This window comes from Microcaecilia unicolor, chromosome 7, assembly GCF_901765095.1.
Source record: "Microcaecilia unicolor chromosome 7, aMicUni1.1, whole genome shotgun sequence".
Taxonomy (NCBI): Eukaryota; Metazoa; Chordata; class Amphibia; order Gymnophiona; family Siphonopidae; genus Microcaecilia; species Microcaecilia unicolor.
Window position 1 is genome coordinate 178,577,821 of NC_044037.1, and position 15,157 is coordinate 178,592,977.

The window sequence follows — 15,157 nt, forward strand, 5'->3', positions numbered from 1 at the left end:
GTGTCAGAAACGGGCTTTTTTTACTAGTATATAATATTTTTTTTCAATCAGTCAGCAATCATAATAAGCTACTCACACACATTGAGGGGGTAATTCTTTAAGGTAGCTACCAACTTTTAAGCCCCAAATACATGTGTAATTGACCTGAATATTGGCATATACATATGTTTGTGCACATACATGTGTAAATGCCAACATTCCACCTAAATACAATTAAAACAATTTTTTTTTTTACAATTATAATAAAACTTAGATTCTGCTACATACCAACTTTTGGATCAGTGTGGATTACAAAATGTAAAAAGCTAGGCCAGTCCTAGGCAGTAGCAGTATCCAAGACAAACATTAAATACACATAAATCCAGATTCTATATAAGGTGCCTAAAAAATCAGTGCGGTAAACATTTTCACCTAAGCGTATTCTATCAGTGGCACCTAGATTTAGGTGCGGTATATAGAATACACTTCCATTTACACCAGTGAAAATGTGGTGTAAATCCCTGCATGTAGATTTACACGCACTGGGCCATATTCTATAACTATGTGCATAAATTTTGGAATGCCTACGAAATGCCTATAGCCACGCCCCTTTTGAACTGTGCGCATTAGAATTTAGGCACTGTTCATGACAGAATACATTTAGCGAGTTGTGCACGTAAATTCTAATTATTGCCAATTAGTTCTCATTATTGCTTAAGTGTTGTTATCAATGCTGATTAGCTTGTAAAGTCAATTAAGTTACACACGTTGTTATAGAATACACCTGGATTTCGGCACAGATCTGTAGGTGCGCTATATAGAATCCAGCAGATAACCCCTAAAAAACAGAATATCTAATATGCCATAATCAAATATCTCCTTCATCAGATAAATATAAAGAAAAAAGATGGGTTTTTAACAGCTTACAAAACTCCAGGTAACCTGAAGTTAGTCTCAGTTCAGAAGGAAGGGAGTTCCAACACCGGGCAGAACTATAAGCAAATCCTGCTGCATGAATGGATTTGTACTTCACTTTTTTAAAAGCAGGGACATGTAACAGACCTTACCCCTTGGCCTAAAAGGGCGGTCTGTCATTCCAAAAATGAACAAACTAGCCAAATATTCAGGGGTGGAACCATAAAGTGTTTTATGCACTAATGTGCATAATTTAAATTGGCAGTTGGCCTCCATTGGGAGCCAACAAAGGCTCCCCAACAAAGGTGTAACATGGTCAGGCTTTCATTTACCGAAAACTAGCTTCACTGCCATAAAATGCCTTAAAGGTAATTTAGAACAACCCAGGTAAAGCGTATTGCAATAATCAAGCTGGGAAAGCACTAATGCCTGTACCACTATTTGAAAGTATTCTTGATTTATAACATATTTTATGCACTATAACTTCCTCCATTTGACAAAATCTGTATTAGTAAGTAGTTTGATTTGGTTCTCTCCAGAACTATCTGTAGCACTCTCAGAGATGTTTCCAGAGCAAACAAAATACCTGAAATCACTAGAAGAGAGCTTGGGGGTTCCCTGAATGGGAGAGTCAAACTGAGAATCTCTCTCTTGGTAGTATTTAACTTCAGCCTTTTATCAAGCAACTCACTGTTTCATTGCATTAAAATATCTAGTAATCTCATCAATACCTTCCTCTACAGAATTTGGTAGCGAGAGGATTATAGTAATATCATCTGCATACAGGTACATACTATACCTGGAGAAATCAAAAAAACCTCCCTAGGGTTGTCATTAAAACGTTAAAAAGAATCGGGGACAGGGCAGAGTGTGCATGCTTTGAAAGTGAGTATACACAGGGGCAGAATCTGGGTAGAGTATGGGTAGAGCACACATTAACCCATGTAAATTATAGAATGCTATGATGTATGTTGTAAACGGGCCCGCTGCTCCAGTATGGGGGAGGAAGCTGCCTCCCCTGAATAGCCAGAACTTCACAAAACTGCCACCAGGAAATACTTCAAAAACATTCCTTTATTTTCCAGATTCATAAACAAAACTTCACTCCAGAGTAGAGACTTGCTTCTCAGGCAGGGCTGTTCTGCCTTGCTTAGTACATCATCCAATTACACAAAGACTTTGCCCCCTTCCCTGAGGGGAATGCAAGAGCCCTTTGGAAATCCCTGTTTTTGGTCCCAGCCAGTAACAAACAAATAGTACTTGTCCCACAAGCAGGATTTCCCCTCAAGACAGTTAATCACCACGCAGCCTTTACTTCCAGGAGGTGCAATACTTTTGGGACTTCCTCAACCCAAGGTATTTCAGCCTGCACTGCTCCTCTCCTCTTGAACTGAACCCCTCTTCCCACCAGACAGCCCTGCTTCATAAACAAGCCTTCCAACTTCAGAGGTTCTCAAAATAATCAGGTTTCACCAAAAGAAAAACAGGCTTCTCTACTTAAGCAGGGTTTAAACCAAAATAAATTCCAAAACCATGTAGGTTTCCAAACCTTCAGGGGCTGCCTTCCTCAGCTCTCAAGCTCCCATTCCATTCTGCCTCCTTCCCCTGCTCAGGCTGATTAATTCCCTCTTCCATCCAATCCTCCTCCTGCTTCTCAGCCCACCCCTCCCTATTACAGGTGGGCCCCATGATATACTGATTGCTGGTCCCGGGAACTGACTCCTTCATTCACCCTCCCTCTTGTGGTCAGAGACGGTATATGGCCAGCTTGCCTATCCCCTGGGATCTCACTGCTAGGACTGGAAATGCATTCTGGGATATGTAGTTCATGGTTTTGCTGCTTCACTCTATACCTCGGGGATGTAGCCTTGTCACAATGTATATTCAACAATTTAGGCAAGCACTTATACAGTTGTATGGCTGGGATAAGTGCTTGTGCCTAAATAACACATGGATATCTAACCAGTTACATTAGTATTTTATAAAGGAAAGCAGGCTCCTATTTTCCTTTATAGAACAGGCACCACTGAGACTTAGGTGACCAAGAGAAAGAGAAAAAACTAATGCCCCTAGTGTCTACAGGTACAACATACTTTTAGGTATAATAGACCACTGCCATCTGGTGGCTGGAGTCAAAACTGCATAGTAGGTGATGATTCAAAAGTTTCAAAAGTTAATGCAAGACATTTGGCATTAGGAAGCTCTTCACACCAGCACCCTTCTCCCTGCATCTAACTCCCATTGTTTCCTTCCTTTAGGACTAGAAATGAAACTGAAAGGAATTGTTCATCCTGTGATCATCTCCCCCACTAGGATTCCAGATTTGACGGTAATAAGCTTCACAGATCAGGGTAAGTCTTCTGTCCAAAACTCAGTGTCATGTATTGAGTATATTCCTAAACTCAGTTTGAGTCTATTCAAAGACTTAAACCTGGGGCTGCTTATTATCAATAACTTACTCCAATCATTAATCCCATTCTTTATTTAATACAGTTGATGACAAAATAAAACAAATCAATCACTTACAGTTGCGTTGAGACAGATTAGTGATTCTGTACATACAGAGTGAGTCTGTGTCTGTGATTAGCTCCTCTCCCTGAGAGCAGGAACTGTCATTGCCTAGTAATTTGAATACCGAAACACAGGACTAACAAAAATCGCAGCAACACCGGTAATCACACAGCTGCATAGGTAAAAAATCAATATGAATTGATACTCTGAGAACAAAAAATACAAGCAGCAGTTTACTGCCTCAACATGGAGAGTTAAGGCCCTCTACATGCTGGATCTATGGCCTAGATACAGCTACCATCTCTCTCAATTTTCTCACAGACAGCAATCAGAGGAAGGGGGAATTCTGCTCCTCCCAGCATGCCCTGAGGCAGGCAGCAACAACAAAGCTCCAAAAGGTATTCAGAACTGAACACAGGTGTTCATAAAGGCTAATCATGGAGTGCTGCAAAAATACAGGGATCTGGTTCATATGCACAGCTTAATACACATATAAACATGTGAAGGGGCATTTTCAATAAAACTTAGAAGTCTGATTTTGGATGTTTTGCTAAAACTGTCCAAAACGTAAGTGGCAAACATAGTATTTTTGAACCTGAAAAACATCTTTTTGGTTTGAAAATTTACCTTTTTCTACACATTTTGTGCTCAGTGCCTTTTTCTTTTGGGAGCATTTTGAAAAACAAAATTCCAAGATTAAAATGCCCCCAAATCAGCCATTGGGTGTCTGGGGGTCATCTTTCTTAGTAGACTGGCCACACAGACATTCCAGCAGAGCAGTGGGTTAGTCTAGGGGATACTGCAGTGAACTTCACATAAAAGGTCCCAGGTACATATCTCACAATAGACCCCTTATATTGTATAATGAGTCCTCCAGGAAAAGAGAAAAATCTACTGCACCTCACTGTATACCACTACAATAGCTCTCAAGCATGCAGGTGTCACCTATATATAGGTACAATAAGTATTTAGTGTTTTTTCTAGGGATCACACGTTCCACCACAAGTGTACCAGTTAAAGCTGGATATGGGCCTGTGCCCCCTTCTTTACAGGCCTCGGCACCAATCCCTAGGCTATTTCTGGGGCCTGCCTGCTGCTCTAACAAGAATGGCCATCCTATCTGAAGTAAGGAAGGTTATGCCTTAATCCCTCCAGTGGTCATTTGGTCATTTAGAGTACCTTTTGGTCATTTATTCATGATTGAAACAGGTCTAGCCAAAAACATCTTAATTTTGGCCATAAACATATTGCAGAAAAATGTCTATCTTTTGGTACCACCTAGGTCCCGCCCAAAACACACACACCCCCCCCCCCCCCTTGAAATTTGGATGAACTGTGGAGTAAAACTTCTAAAAATAGAGTGTCAAAAATTGCAACTTGGATGTTTTTGAGAGAAAAACGTCCGTCTACCACTGTATGACTTTTTTTGGACTTTTTTTTTTATTTGAAAATGAGCTTCATAATCTGTCACACACAGACAGCACAAGCTGCCTCATGCATTGGGGGGCGGAATAGTAAGAGTCTGGTTATCTTGCTCCAAGAGAATCTACTGTAAAATGTGTAGAAGGTCAGTTAGTTTTGCATCAAACTTTATTGCTTGACTGACTGTGCTGTGCAGGAAAAAAGTCATCCACTGTCCTGTCAGCAAGTATTTTTGCCCAAATGTTAATACTGAAAAGGATTAATATCTATATTTAAAAAAAAATACATGTCACTTCTGCTTGTTATTCAGTCCATTCCTCAGCTTAAATTTTGCATTGGTAAGCTGGGTTACACCCTTGTTGTTCTGAGGTGGGTTCATGTTCCACAAAGACTTTGAAAGAAATGCAAAACTTACCAAGTCATGTCAGAAGAACAGGTTTTAAATGAATTGCACACACTATGCATGTCAAGGTGATGATTTTATTTATATAACATAACTTTGGTACTTGTATACTGCTACCACCATATAGTTCTAAGCAGTTCACAAATTCAAGAAATACCAGGATATACTCCTGGGAATTACAAAAAAAGAAAATATAATATAACAAAAAATACAATACAAAATAATAACTTAAACCAAAACATATTTATTAATTAAGAGACAAATTTTCTTCTGAAAACCTGATAGGAATAACATTGATCAAAACATAAAGAGATCTCTTACCAAATTTTAGAAGCCTGATAGATAAGCAACATTTCGTGTATCTTAGGTCTCTTCTGACCTTTAACAGAAGGAAAGGCAAAAGGAGAGTATTAGTAGAGCTCCTGTTTTGCAAATTGAAAATGAGAAGGCAAGTGTTCTGGGCAAGCTCTGTCTAAAACCTGAAATAAAAACACATGAAAACTTAAATAAAACCCTGGCTTCTATAGGGAGCCAGTGTAGCCTCATGTAATACCCTGAGATACTACTAGGTTCATTTAGAGCAAAGATCAGATGAACAGCGGTGTTCTGTATTGTCTGAATTCTTTTTAGCATCTAGTTGTATATATTAGTTACTGTGGGCCCAACATTCAAACAGAGTTATATTCTCACTTTCACTGCTGAACATCAGACCCTTTGAGTCTAGACTTGTTAATAATCCAGTGAAATACAGAAGACTTCAGCAGAAAAGGACCACTTGCTCCATCTAGTCTGCCTATGTGCCAGCCGTCAGCACTATCACAGGTCTTACTTAATCTGTGGTCTTTCTCTTCCCTCCTTCCTTTCCTGTTTTTGTCCACTGTTCTAGATTCTATAGCATCTGCTGGTTTTCTGTTCCAGGTGTCCACCTTGTGTTTAATGAAAATATTTTTTGCTTATTTCTGTACAGCATTTCGCCCTCCAGCTTCATATGTCCTTGAGTTATCATTCTACGAAGAATGCTACCTTTTGACACTTCTTTTCCCTTCTTTTTTCTAGAGAGTTTGGGGCCAATATTCATACTGCAGAAGGGAGCCCGGATAACTCCCATGGTCGGCGGTCAGCCAGGATATTCAATGCCGGGCCATTTCTGGTGACTGGCATTGAATATCCAGTTTATTTTTAGCCAGTTTTTAGCTGGCATTCGAAGATAGCTGGTTGACTATAAACCAGCAAAAGATATACCAGCTACTTAAGTGGCCCAATATGCCCACTTACAATAGCCAGATATGAATTGAATATTCAGGGATAGCCGGTTATCTGACCTAGGCACTAACCGGGAATATTCAGCGGGGAATAACCAGCTATCCCTGGCTCAATATTGCCAGGTAGCTGGTTAAGAGCCATTTAACCGGCCAGGTGCCATTCCTGGCCGGTTAAATGGTTTTGAATATCGGAGGGTTCATCTTTAGCTCATTCAGTTTCACTGTGCATGGCTTATAGAGCAGGCCAGGTACCATTTTGGCGGTCCTCCTAGGAAATGCTTCCACCTTATCAGGATTATTCAGAAGGTAGTTCTCAAGGTGGGGTCACATTAGACAGCTCTGAAGAGGTAGTATTGCTTCCCTCCTTCTACTGATACCTTTCTTAATCATCTGAGTGTACTATGCACTTTCCCAACCGCTTTGTCACACTGATTGGCTACCTTAAGGTCATCAGAGATAATGACTCCCGGGTCTTCACTTCCAAAATTATATTTAAACCTTAGATTTCTGCAGCCCAAATGCATGAGTTAGTTTTCTTTTATTATCTATTTTCGGCCCAGCAGCTTTCCTCCTACTTTCTGGACTTCCAGTTTAAATAAAATCAGCCTTCACTGAGGTATGGCTTTATGAGTCTTCATTAATAACTACTTGGGATTTGTTCCCCTATTTGTATCCCTCTCTCAACATATTTAGCTGAGCTCCATCAAGGCAGCAACAGCACAAGGGTTCCATCTGGAAACTTACAAGTGTAAGGTTAAGTCCAGCAGTGGCCAATTCAGGTCACAAGTATCTGACAGAATCCCAAATACCAGCAAGATTCATGCTACTGATCCCAGGGACAAGCAGTGACTTCCCCATGTCTATCTCTATATGGCCTTTTCCTCCAGGAACTTGTCCAAACATTTTTTAAACCCAGATACACTAACCGCTGATGCCACATGCTCTGGCAACGAGTTTCAGAACTTAACTATTTGTTGAGTGAAAAAATATTTCCTCCTGTTCGCTTTAAAAGTAGTACCATGTAACCTCCTTGAGTGTCCCCTAGTCTTTGTACTTTTTAAAAGACTTTAAAAATCAATTGGATTTCTGCCAGGTACTTGTGAACTGGATTGGCCACTTTTGGAAGCAGGAGACTGGGTTAGATGGACCATTGGTCTGACCCAGAATGGCTATTCTTATGTTCTTATGATTTACGTTTACCCATTCTACACCACTAAGGGGTCTTTTTACTACAGTGTACTAACGGTTTTAGCGTGCACTAATGATTAGCACTTGCTAAATGCTAAAATGCCCACTATATTCCTATGGGCATCATATCATTCAACACACGCTAATCATTATTTATTTATTTATTAGGATTTATTTATTACCCGTTTGAAAGAATTCACTTAAGGCTGTGTACAGTAAGAATAAATCAAACATAAGCAATAGACAATTACAGCAGTAAAAATATTCAAGTAACAATATGGCATAGTATGCTACTTCTATTTTGTTTGCTGTAATAAAATGGAGTTGCTTATGCACCTATATTGAAAACTCACTTCTTATGATTTAAACAAATAAGCCTCATAAGCCCAGGGTACCAACATAGTGGACACAACCTGAAGTGGCTTTCATCATAGGCTCCTACCACCTTCGAAAACACCTGCAGAGCAAAACAACTCTACAAATAAAGGAAAAAGATCTGCAGTAAAAACACAGAGGGGTGTAATTGTGACAAATTTACTTTCAACATGCACAAGCAAAACCAAAATGTGCTACAACCCGAAAACTAATTCATAACGGTAAACAGTTTTCAAAACTCAGTAGTACATAGATGGTGGCCAAAAGAAAAGATTACTTAGCTTCATCAAGGAAAAAATATAGCACTTTCCCAGAGCTTCTTCTCAATTTGGTATGACATCCTCCTCTGTGTTATAACGTCTCTATTCAAATAGTGGATACTACCAGCATTGAGTCAAAAGGTCTTTCTCCGGATCATAATCAGTCCATTTGATTCGAGAAACCTCATGATCCTCCGTTTTAGAAGAGTTTCCATTAGCTTACTCACCACTGAGGTCTGTAATTCTCAACCTCCTCCTTACTTCCACTTTTGTGCAGAGGGACCTCATCCACCCTTCTCTAGCCCTCTGGGACCACTCCAGACTCTATGGAAGCATTGAAAAGGTCAGACAGCAGTGCTGCCAGAACATCTCTGAGTTCCCTGAGTACCCTTGGATATATCCCATCAGGCCCCATCACTTTGTCTACTTTTAGTTTAGTCAGCTCCTCTCAAACAAAGTCTTCTGAAAATCGATCCCAGTCTACAGGGCCGTGCCTAGGGTCTCTGGCGCCCCCCTGCAGACTATCAGTTGGTGCCCCCCCCCCCCCCCCCGGAACCTGCCTGGCTCCAAGGCGCGTGGTCAATAGGCTCCAGGCTTATCAAGTAAAAATTGTTGTACTGTATATTATGTTTCAACAACATTGATAGAAATCTCCTGAGCTGCCTCCAAAAATTTAGGTTGCTCGAGGAACATTTGATCTTAGTTTAGTATTCCCTGACTTTTTCAGATGAGAGGTCTCAGAGCTTTTTACTAATAGAAGATGTCAAAAATCGAATTGTGCAGAAGAATTGTTTAAAGAATGTTTGTAGATGTGGTTGTTTTTTTAAAATATGTCATCACTTTTTCATAGTTGAAGTGGAAGTGAATGCTTTTCTTTTAAAGACATCCAAGCAGTTGTGCACTCATCTTTTTGTGCAGGGAATGAATAGAAGATTGACAGGAATATAAAGCTTTCTACTGTTTGCTTTATAGTTTGCAAACATAGGGTATCTTAAGGAGCAAAAACTATCAGTACTGAGACACTTTTCTGGATCCTAAAGACTGGTGGTTCCAGTTTAGTGTGCATATCAAGTTTATAGAATAATAACAGATAATAACAATACCTAACTGCAACAAATGATGACATCCTGGCGGGCGAGCGAGCGGGGGTTGTAAAAGCAGCCTGCCTTCAAGGGCGCCGTTGTGTTGTATATAAAAAAAACCTTACCGCATTGGCGAACTGGCGGGCGGGGCGCCAGTAGTAAAAGCAACAAGCAGGCACGCTCATCTCCGTCCGCTTCCCTGCCCTCTCTGCGTCCCGCCTTCCTCTGATGTCATTTCCTTTCGGGCGGGCGGGTGGGATGCTGAGAGGGCAGGGAAGTAGACGGAGACGAGCGTGCCTGCTTGTTGCTTTTACTACTGGCGCCCCGCCTGCCAGTTCGCCAATGTGGTAAAGTTTTTTTTTTTAATACAACTCGACAGTGCCCTTGAAGGCAGGCGCCCCCCTGCGGCGCTTACCCCACTTACCGTGTTGGCACGGCCCTGCCAGTCTACCATACATCCATCCCCATTAGCATTTGTTATCTGCTGTCCTACCCCCGGCCTTTCATCCAGGAATACAGTACAGAAATAATTGTTAAGCAGTTCATCTTTATCCTTATCAGTTTCTATATATTCCTCCCCCTCAGCTTTGAGTCTCACAATGCTATTATGGCACTTCCTCCTGTCATTTATATACCTGAAAAATGTCTTGTCCCCCAATTTTACCGTATTGGCTATCCTTTCTTCCATTTGCCTCTTCACATTCCTAACAGCTTTTCCAGCTTCTCTTAGCTTTTCTAGATATTTTTGCCTGTCCTCCTCTTTCTGGTACAGGTAGATGTCTTACATCTTCTTCAGTAAAGACTGAGACAAACAATTCATTCAGCCTCTCTACTATGGCCCTTTCCTCCCTGAGTGCCCCTTTTACTCTTTGATAATCTAATGGCCCCACTGATTCCCTCACAGACTTTCTACTTATGATATACCTGACAATGTTATTACTATGAGTTTTTGCTTCTGAGACAAGTTTCTCTTTGTATTCTCTTTTGACCTTCTTTATCAGTGCTTTGCATCTAACTTGCCCGTGCTTATGTTGCTTCTTGTTTTCTTCATTTGGATCTTTTTTCTATATTCTGAAAGATGTTCATTTGGCTCTAATAGCCTCTTTTACCTCTCACTTTAACCATGCTGGCTGTTGTTTGTTCTTCATTTCACCTTTATTAATGCGTGGAATACATCTGGTCTGGGCTTCCAAAATAGTATTTTTAAACAAAGTTCATACCTGATTTAAAGTCCTAACCTTTGCAGCTGAGCCTTTCAGCCTTTTTGTAACCATTTTCCTAATTTTATCATACTTACCCTTTCAAAAATTAAATGTCGCCACTGTAGATTTCCTTAGAGATTGCACTCCAGTTATTAAGTCAAATTTGATCCCTACCCATCTTCAAATCCTTGCTCAAAGCCCACCTCTTCAATTTTGCTTTCAGCACCTAACCTTTATACCTTTCAGGAAATCTAGACTGCCCCTATTTGACTGACTGTACATTTGTCCTTTAGATTGTAAGCTCCTTTGAGCAGGGACTGTCCTTCTATGTTAAATTGTACAGCGCTGCGTAACCCTAGTAGCGCTTTAGAAATGTCAAGTAGTAGTAGTAGTAGTAGTTATGATCACTGTTTCCCAGTAGCCCAACACCGTTACCTCTTGTACTAAGTCCTGCATTCCACTAAGGATTAGATCCAAAATAGATCTCCTCTTGTTGATTCCTGGACCAGTTGCTACAAGAAGCAGTAATTGTTATGTCTAGGAATTTTACCTTCCTAGCACTTCCTGATGTGGCTTTTAACCAGTTAATATATAATGTCATTATAGAATAGGCACCTCCCACTCGGCATCGGGGCACCTAACAGGAAGTGCCCAACTATAGAATTGCCCCCTTAGACTCTATCCTTTCTCATGGACCTTGAAACATGGCAATTCACACCCAGCATCATTATTTTGGTAGAATAAAAACCCAAGCCAAACATTTTTTGCAGGGTTGTAAAGGGAAAGCCAAAAGAAACACCCCAGGTGTTGCCCAGTTACATAGTAGATGATGGCAGAAAAAGACCTGCACGGTCCATCCAGTCTGCCCAACAAGATAACTCATATGTGCCACATTTTGTGTATACCTTACCTTGATTTGTACCTGTCTTTTTCAGGGCACAGACTGTATAAGTCTGCCCAGCACTATCCCCGCCTCCCACTACCGGCTCTTGCCACCCAATCTCGGTTAAGCTCCTGAGGATCCATTCCTTCTGAACAGGATTCCTTTATGTTTATCCCACGCATGTTTGAATTCCGTTACCGTTTTCATCTCCACCACCTCCCGCGGGAGGGCATTCCAAGCATCCACTACTCTCTCTGTGAAAAAATACTTCCTGACATTTTTCTTGAGTCTGCCCCCCTTCAATCTCATTTCATGTCCTCTCGTTCTACTGTGCCATGGTTCCTACTAACTGGAGAGCAAGCAATGACAGATGTATTACCTTCATGTGGCCAGAGCTGCCAAGTTGCACAGTTCCAAGAGGGAGATTTTAGTCCAGTCTTGGATTTAAGGTACCCTATCTTTATGCATTATGGAACCTGCAGAACTGATTTCAATGATAGAATCAAAGACTATGAGTACCAGATTGTTTTGAGGAGATAAGTTCAAAAGCAGGACCATCTATAAAGTCTTCCTCCTGGGACTGGGGAACTTGGCAGCTGTGCCTGGATTGATTATTAATCAGATTATAAATTATAAAAAATTAATTTAGAACTGTGTGAAATCTGTTGTGATTTCAGGACTAACGGTGGGTGCGGGCTGCAGCCTGGCTACGGTGAAGGACACCCTGGCAAAAGCTGTTTCTGATCTCCCTGCAGAGAAGACCAAGATATTCCAGGCTCTTCTGCAGCAGCTGCGAACCCTGGCAGGCCAGCAGATAAGGAACATGGCAGTACGTTTTATGTAGTAAAGACATTAAAATAATGTGATGCAACTCTTCTTCTGAAACAATGAAAACTTGAATATATGGCACAAATTATATTACATCAAACTCAAGTTAACAACTTTGTGTTTTTTTCAGTCCTTAGGAGGAAACATTATAGGCCAAGGTTTCACCTCTGACCTGAATCCTGTTCTAGGTATAGGAAACTGTTCCCTCAATTTGATATCCAAAGGTAAGAGCTGTACTGAAGAGAGAGGGACATGGTGAATTTTAAATAAGAGCAACTGTAGCTCATGGGCAGCGTTATTGAAAGAAGAAGCATCAGTAACCTCTAAAAATGCAAAGGAAGACATGGAAGAGTAGGTTAGTTCTTAGCACAGTGAACTATGAGCCAGGGGCATAGCCAAAAGTCCAGTTTGGGGGGGCAGGGGTGGACTGAGGGGGCAAAGCATTTCTTCTCAGCTCCTCTCGCACCCTGCGCTTCCCTCCCCCCATACCTTTGCTGGCAGGGATGACCACAAGCCAAAGAGATTTGTTGGTCGAGCTCTTACCTGTGCTGCCTCAACAGCAAGAAAGCTGGCAGGGTGCTTCAGACATGGATGCCGGCACTTCTGCACATGCTCAGTTCAGGTTAGCTCCCGGAGAACAGGTAGAGGAGGAAAATGAATAATCTGGCCACGTGATATTGTAATTCAGTACAGAATGAAGTGGTTAGGAGGGTTCAGGGGCAGCTCTTGGGAGATGTGAAAGGATGCAGGGCCATGTGCAAAAAGCCTCACTGCAGGGCCTTATTTGCATTGGCAAGTACTGGCTGAAATGTGGAGCAGAAGGATAGAGCCGTGTGCAAAAACACAGTTGCTCAATTTTAGGACCAACCTTGGGAGGATTCCCAGTGAAAGAATGCAACATGAGCCTTGGGCATGGGTGTGAAGTTTTTCCCCTGAAAAAAAGAGAAAGCAACGCAAAGAAATGCTGATTATATCTCTGAGAAAAGACCTGTTCCTGTTATACAATTTACATCACTAGAGTACATTGGCCTCTCCCACATTAACAGGACAAATTTTAGACTAGCAGAGGACTTGAGGGCCCACAGAGACAATATCCCACCCCATCCCCACACAATGTTTCTCTTTAAAAATGCAGCCTGCCACAGGAACAGGGCTCTCAATTTCAATACATTTTGAACCATTATGAATGAAAGTCCCATATGTGCCTTTGTTCCTCCAATCTTTCTCTTCCCTGCATCTGCTCCTTTTTTCTGGCAGGTAAAAGTACCCATGGTATGATCTGTGTAGCTATTTTTACCTGCTGTGGGGATGAGCAGTTTTCATAGTTGGTTTTTTTTATATGATTAAACAACTATTTGCCTGTGTACAAAGCTTTGAAAATTTCCCTTATGAAGGGCAATTGTTAGCCATTTCAGTTGATGTAGTGTTTTACCTCTGGAAATGGATTTTTAGAAAGCTGTGGGTAAGCATGCATACATAGGTCAATCACAGATGCACCTTTTGCCAAAAAAGCCAATGGCATTTCTCAAAGCAGAGTTTGGAAATACAGGCTTTTCAGTTGTCAAAAGTATGCATGCTTATGGCTTGGCATGCCGAAATGTGTTTGGGCATTTTTACTTAGGCAATTCCGCATAATTTCACGTTGAAAGTTAATGTGATGCCTGCTGACATAAAGTACAGAGGACTTAGGAGTCCTTTTACTAAGCTGTGGTAAAATATGGCTTTTTGCGCACCCTTTCACTAAGGCCATTTTTACTGCAGCAGTAAAATGCCATGCTCTAATGTTGCCATTCTCATGCGGACATTAAAAAAAATTGCTATGTGAGCACTTATCAACACCTATTTTGTAGGCAGTAAGGGCTTACGCGGTAATCCTGCACTAACCAATTAGCGTGCCATAATGTAGCTGTGCTAAATGATTAGCACAGGAATGCCTGCTCTCCATCCACCTGACACGCACCATCCAAGAAAATATAAAAAGTACTTTTTAATGTGCAGTTAGCGTGTGCCGATTTAGCAGTTACCGCAGGAGTCCTGAGCGCATCCCGTGATATCCCATTTTAAGCTGCAGTAAGTACATGGTAGCGCTTTCTGCAACTTAATAAAAGGGTGACTTTGTGTTTATTAGGCTATTCTTAGTATTACATCCCCCCCCCCCTCAAAAAGACCTATTGCTGTGTATTATGCAGGGGCATAGCTACAGGGGGCCATGGGGGCCTGGGCCCCCACAAATATCGTCCAGGCCCCTGGTTTGGCTGGCAGGGTCCCCAACCCTTGCCAGCCAAAGCCTTCTTCAGCGCCGGTCTCTGGCGCAGCCGCGTTCGCTGCCTGCCCCCTGCTCTTCTTTCTTCTTGCTCCTCCTGTGCACGCTGATGCCATGCACAGGAGGAGCAAGAAGAAAGAGCAGGGGGCAGGCATGAACGCGGCTGTGCCAGAGACCGGAGCTGAAGAAGGCTTTGGCTGACAGGAGTTGGGGACCCCCGCCAGCAAAGGTATTTGTTGGTGAGGAGGCGAGGCGGTGGGGGGAGGTGAGGCAAGGCGGTGGGGGGATGCAAGGTGGTGGTGGGGTGAGGAGGTGTGGTGGGGGGTGGGGGCAGCACTCAAAATGTGCCCCCAACCTCGGGCTCTGGCCCCTCCCACCGTGAGGTCTGGCTACGTCCCTGGTATTATGCGCTGTGTTATAAGCGTAGAAGCTAGCTTTATGGGTGCTAGTGGGTGCTGAGCACCTCCAAAATTGAGCAAGCTTCTTTATTGTGTCCAGGGAGGAGTAATTTGTGTTTTGTTTGAATCATTTTGAAATGTTGGCAGCTATGGTTATAAGTAGACACGCAGTAGGATATTGCAAGT

General features: G+C 41.9%; 1 protein-coding gene across 1 annotated transcript in view; it reads left to right on the plus strand.

Annotated features, from left to right (window-relative positions):
* LOC115474520 (aldehyde oxidase 1-like) overlaps positions 1-15,157 on the plus strand; it is a 235,978-nt gene that overhangs the window by 66,533 nt on the left and 154,288 nt on the right. Inside the window, exons 10-12 of the mRNA XM_030210009.1 lie at positions 3,153-3,245; positions 12,160-12,311; positions 12,441-12,534. Of these exons, the coding sequence (XP_030065869.1) occupies positions 3,153-3,245; positions 12,160-12,311; positions 12,441-12,534 (339 nt within the window). The remainder of the gene's footprint in view (positions 1-3,152; positions 3,246-12,159; positions 12,312-12,440; positions 12,535-15,157) is intronic.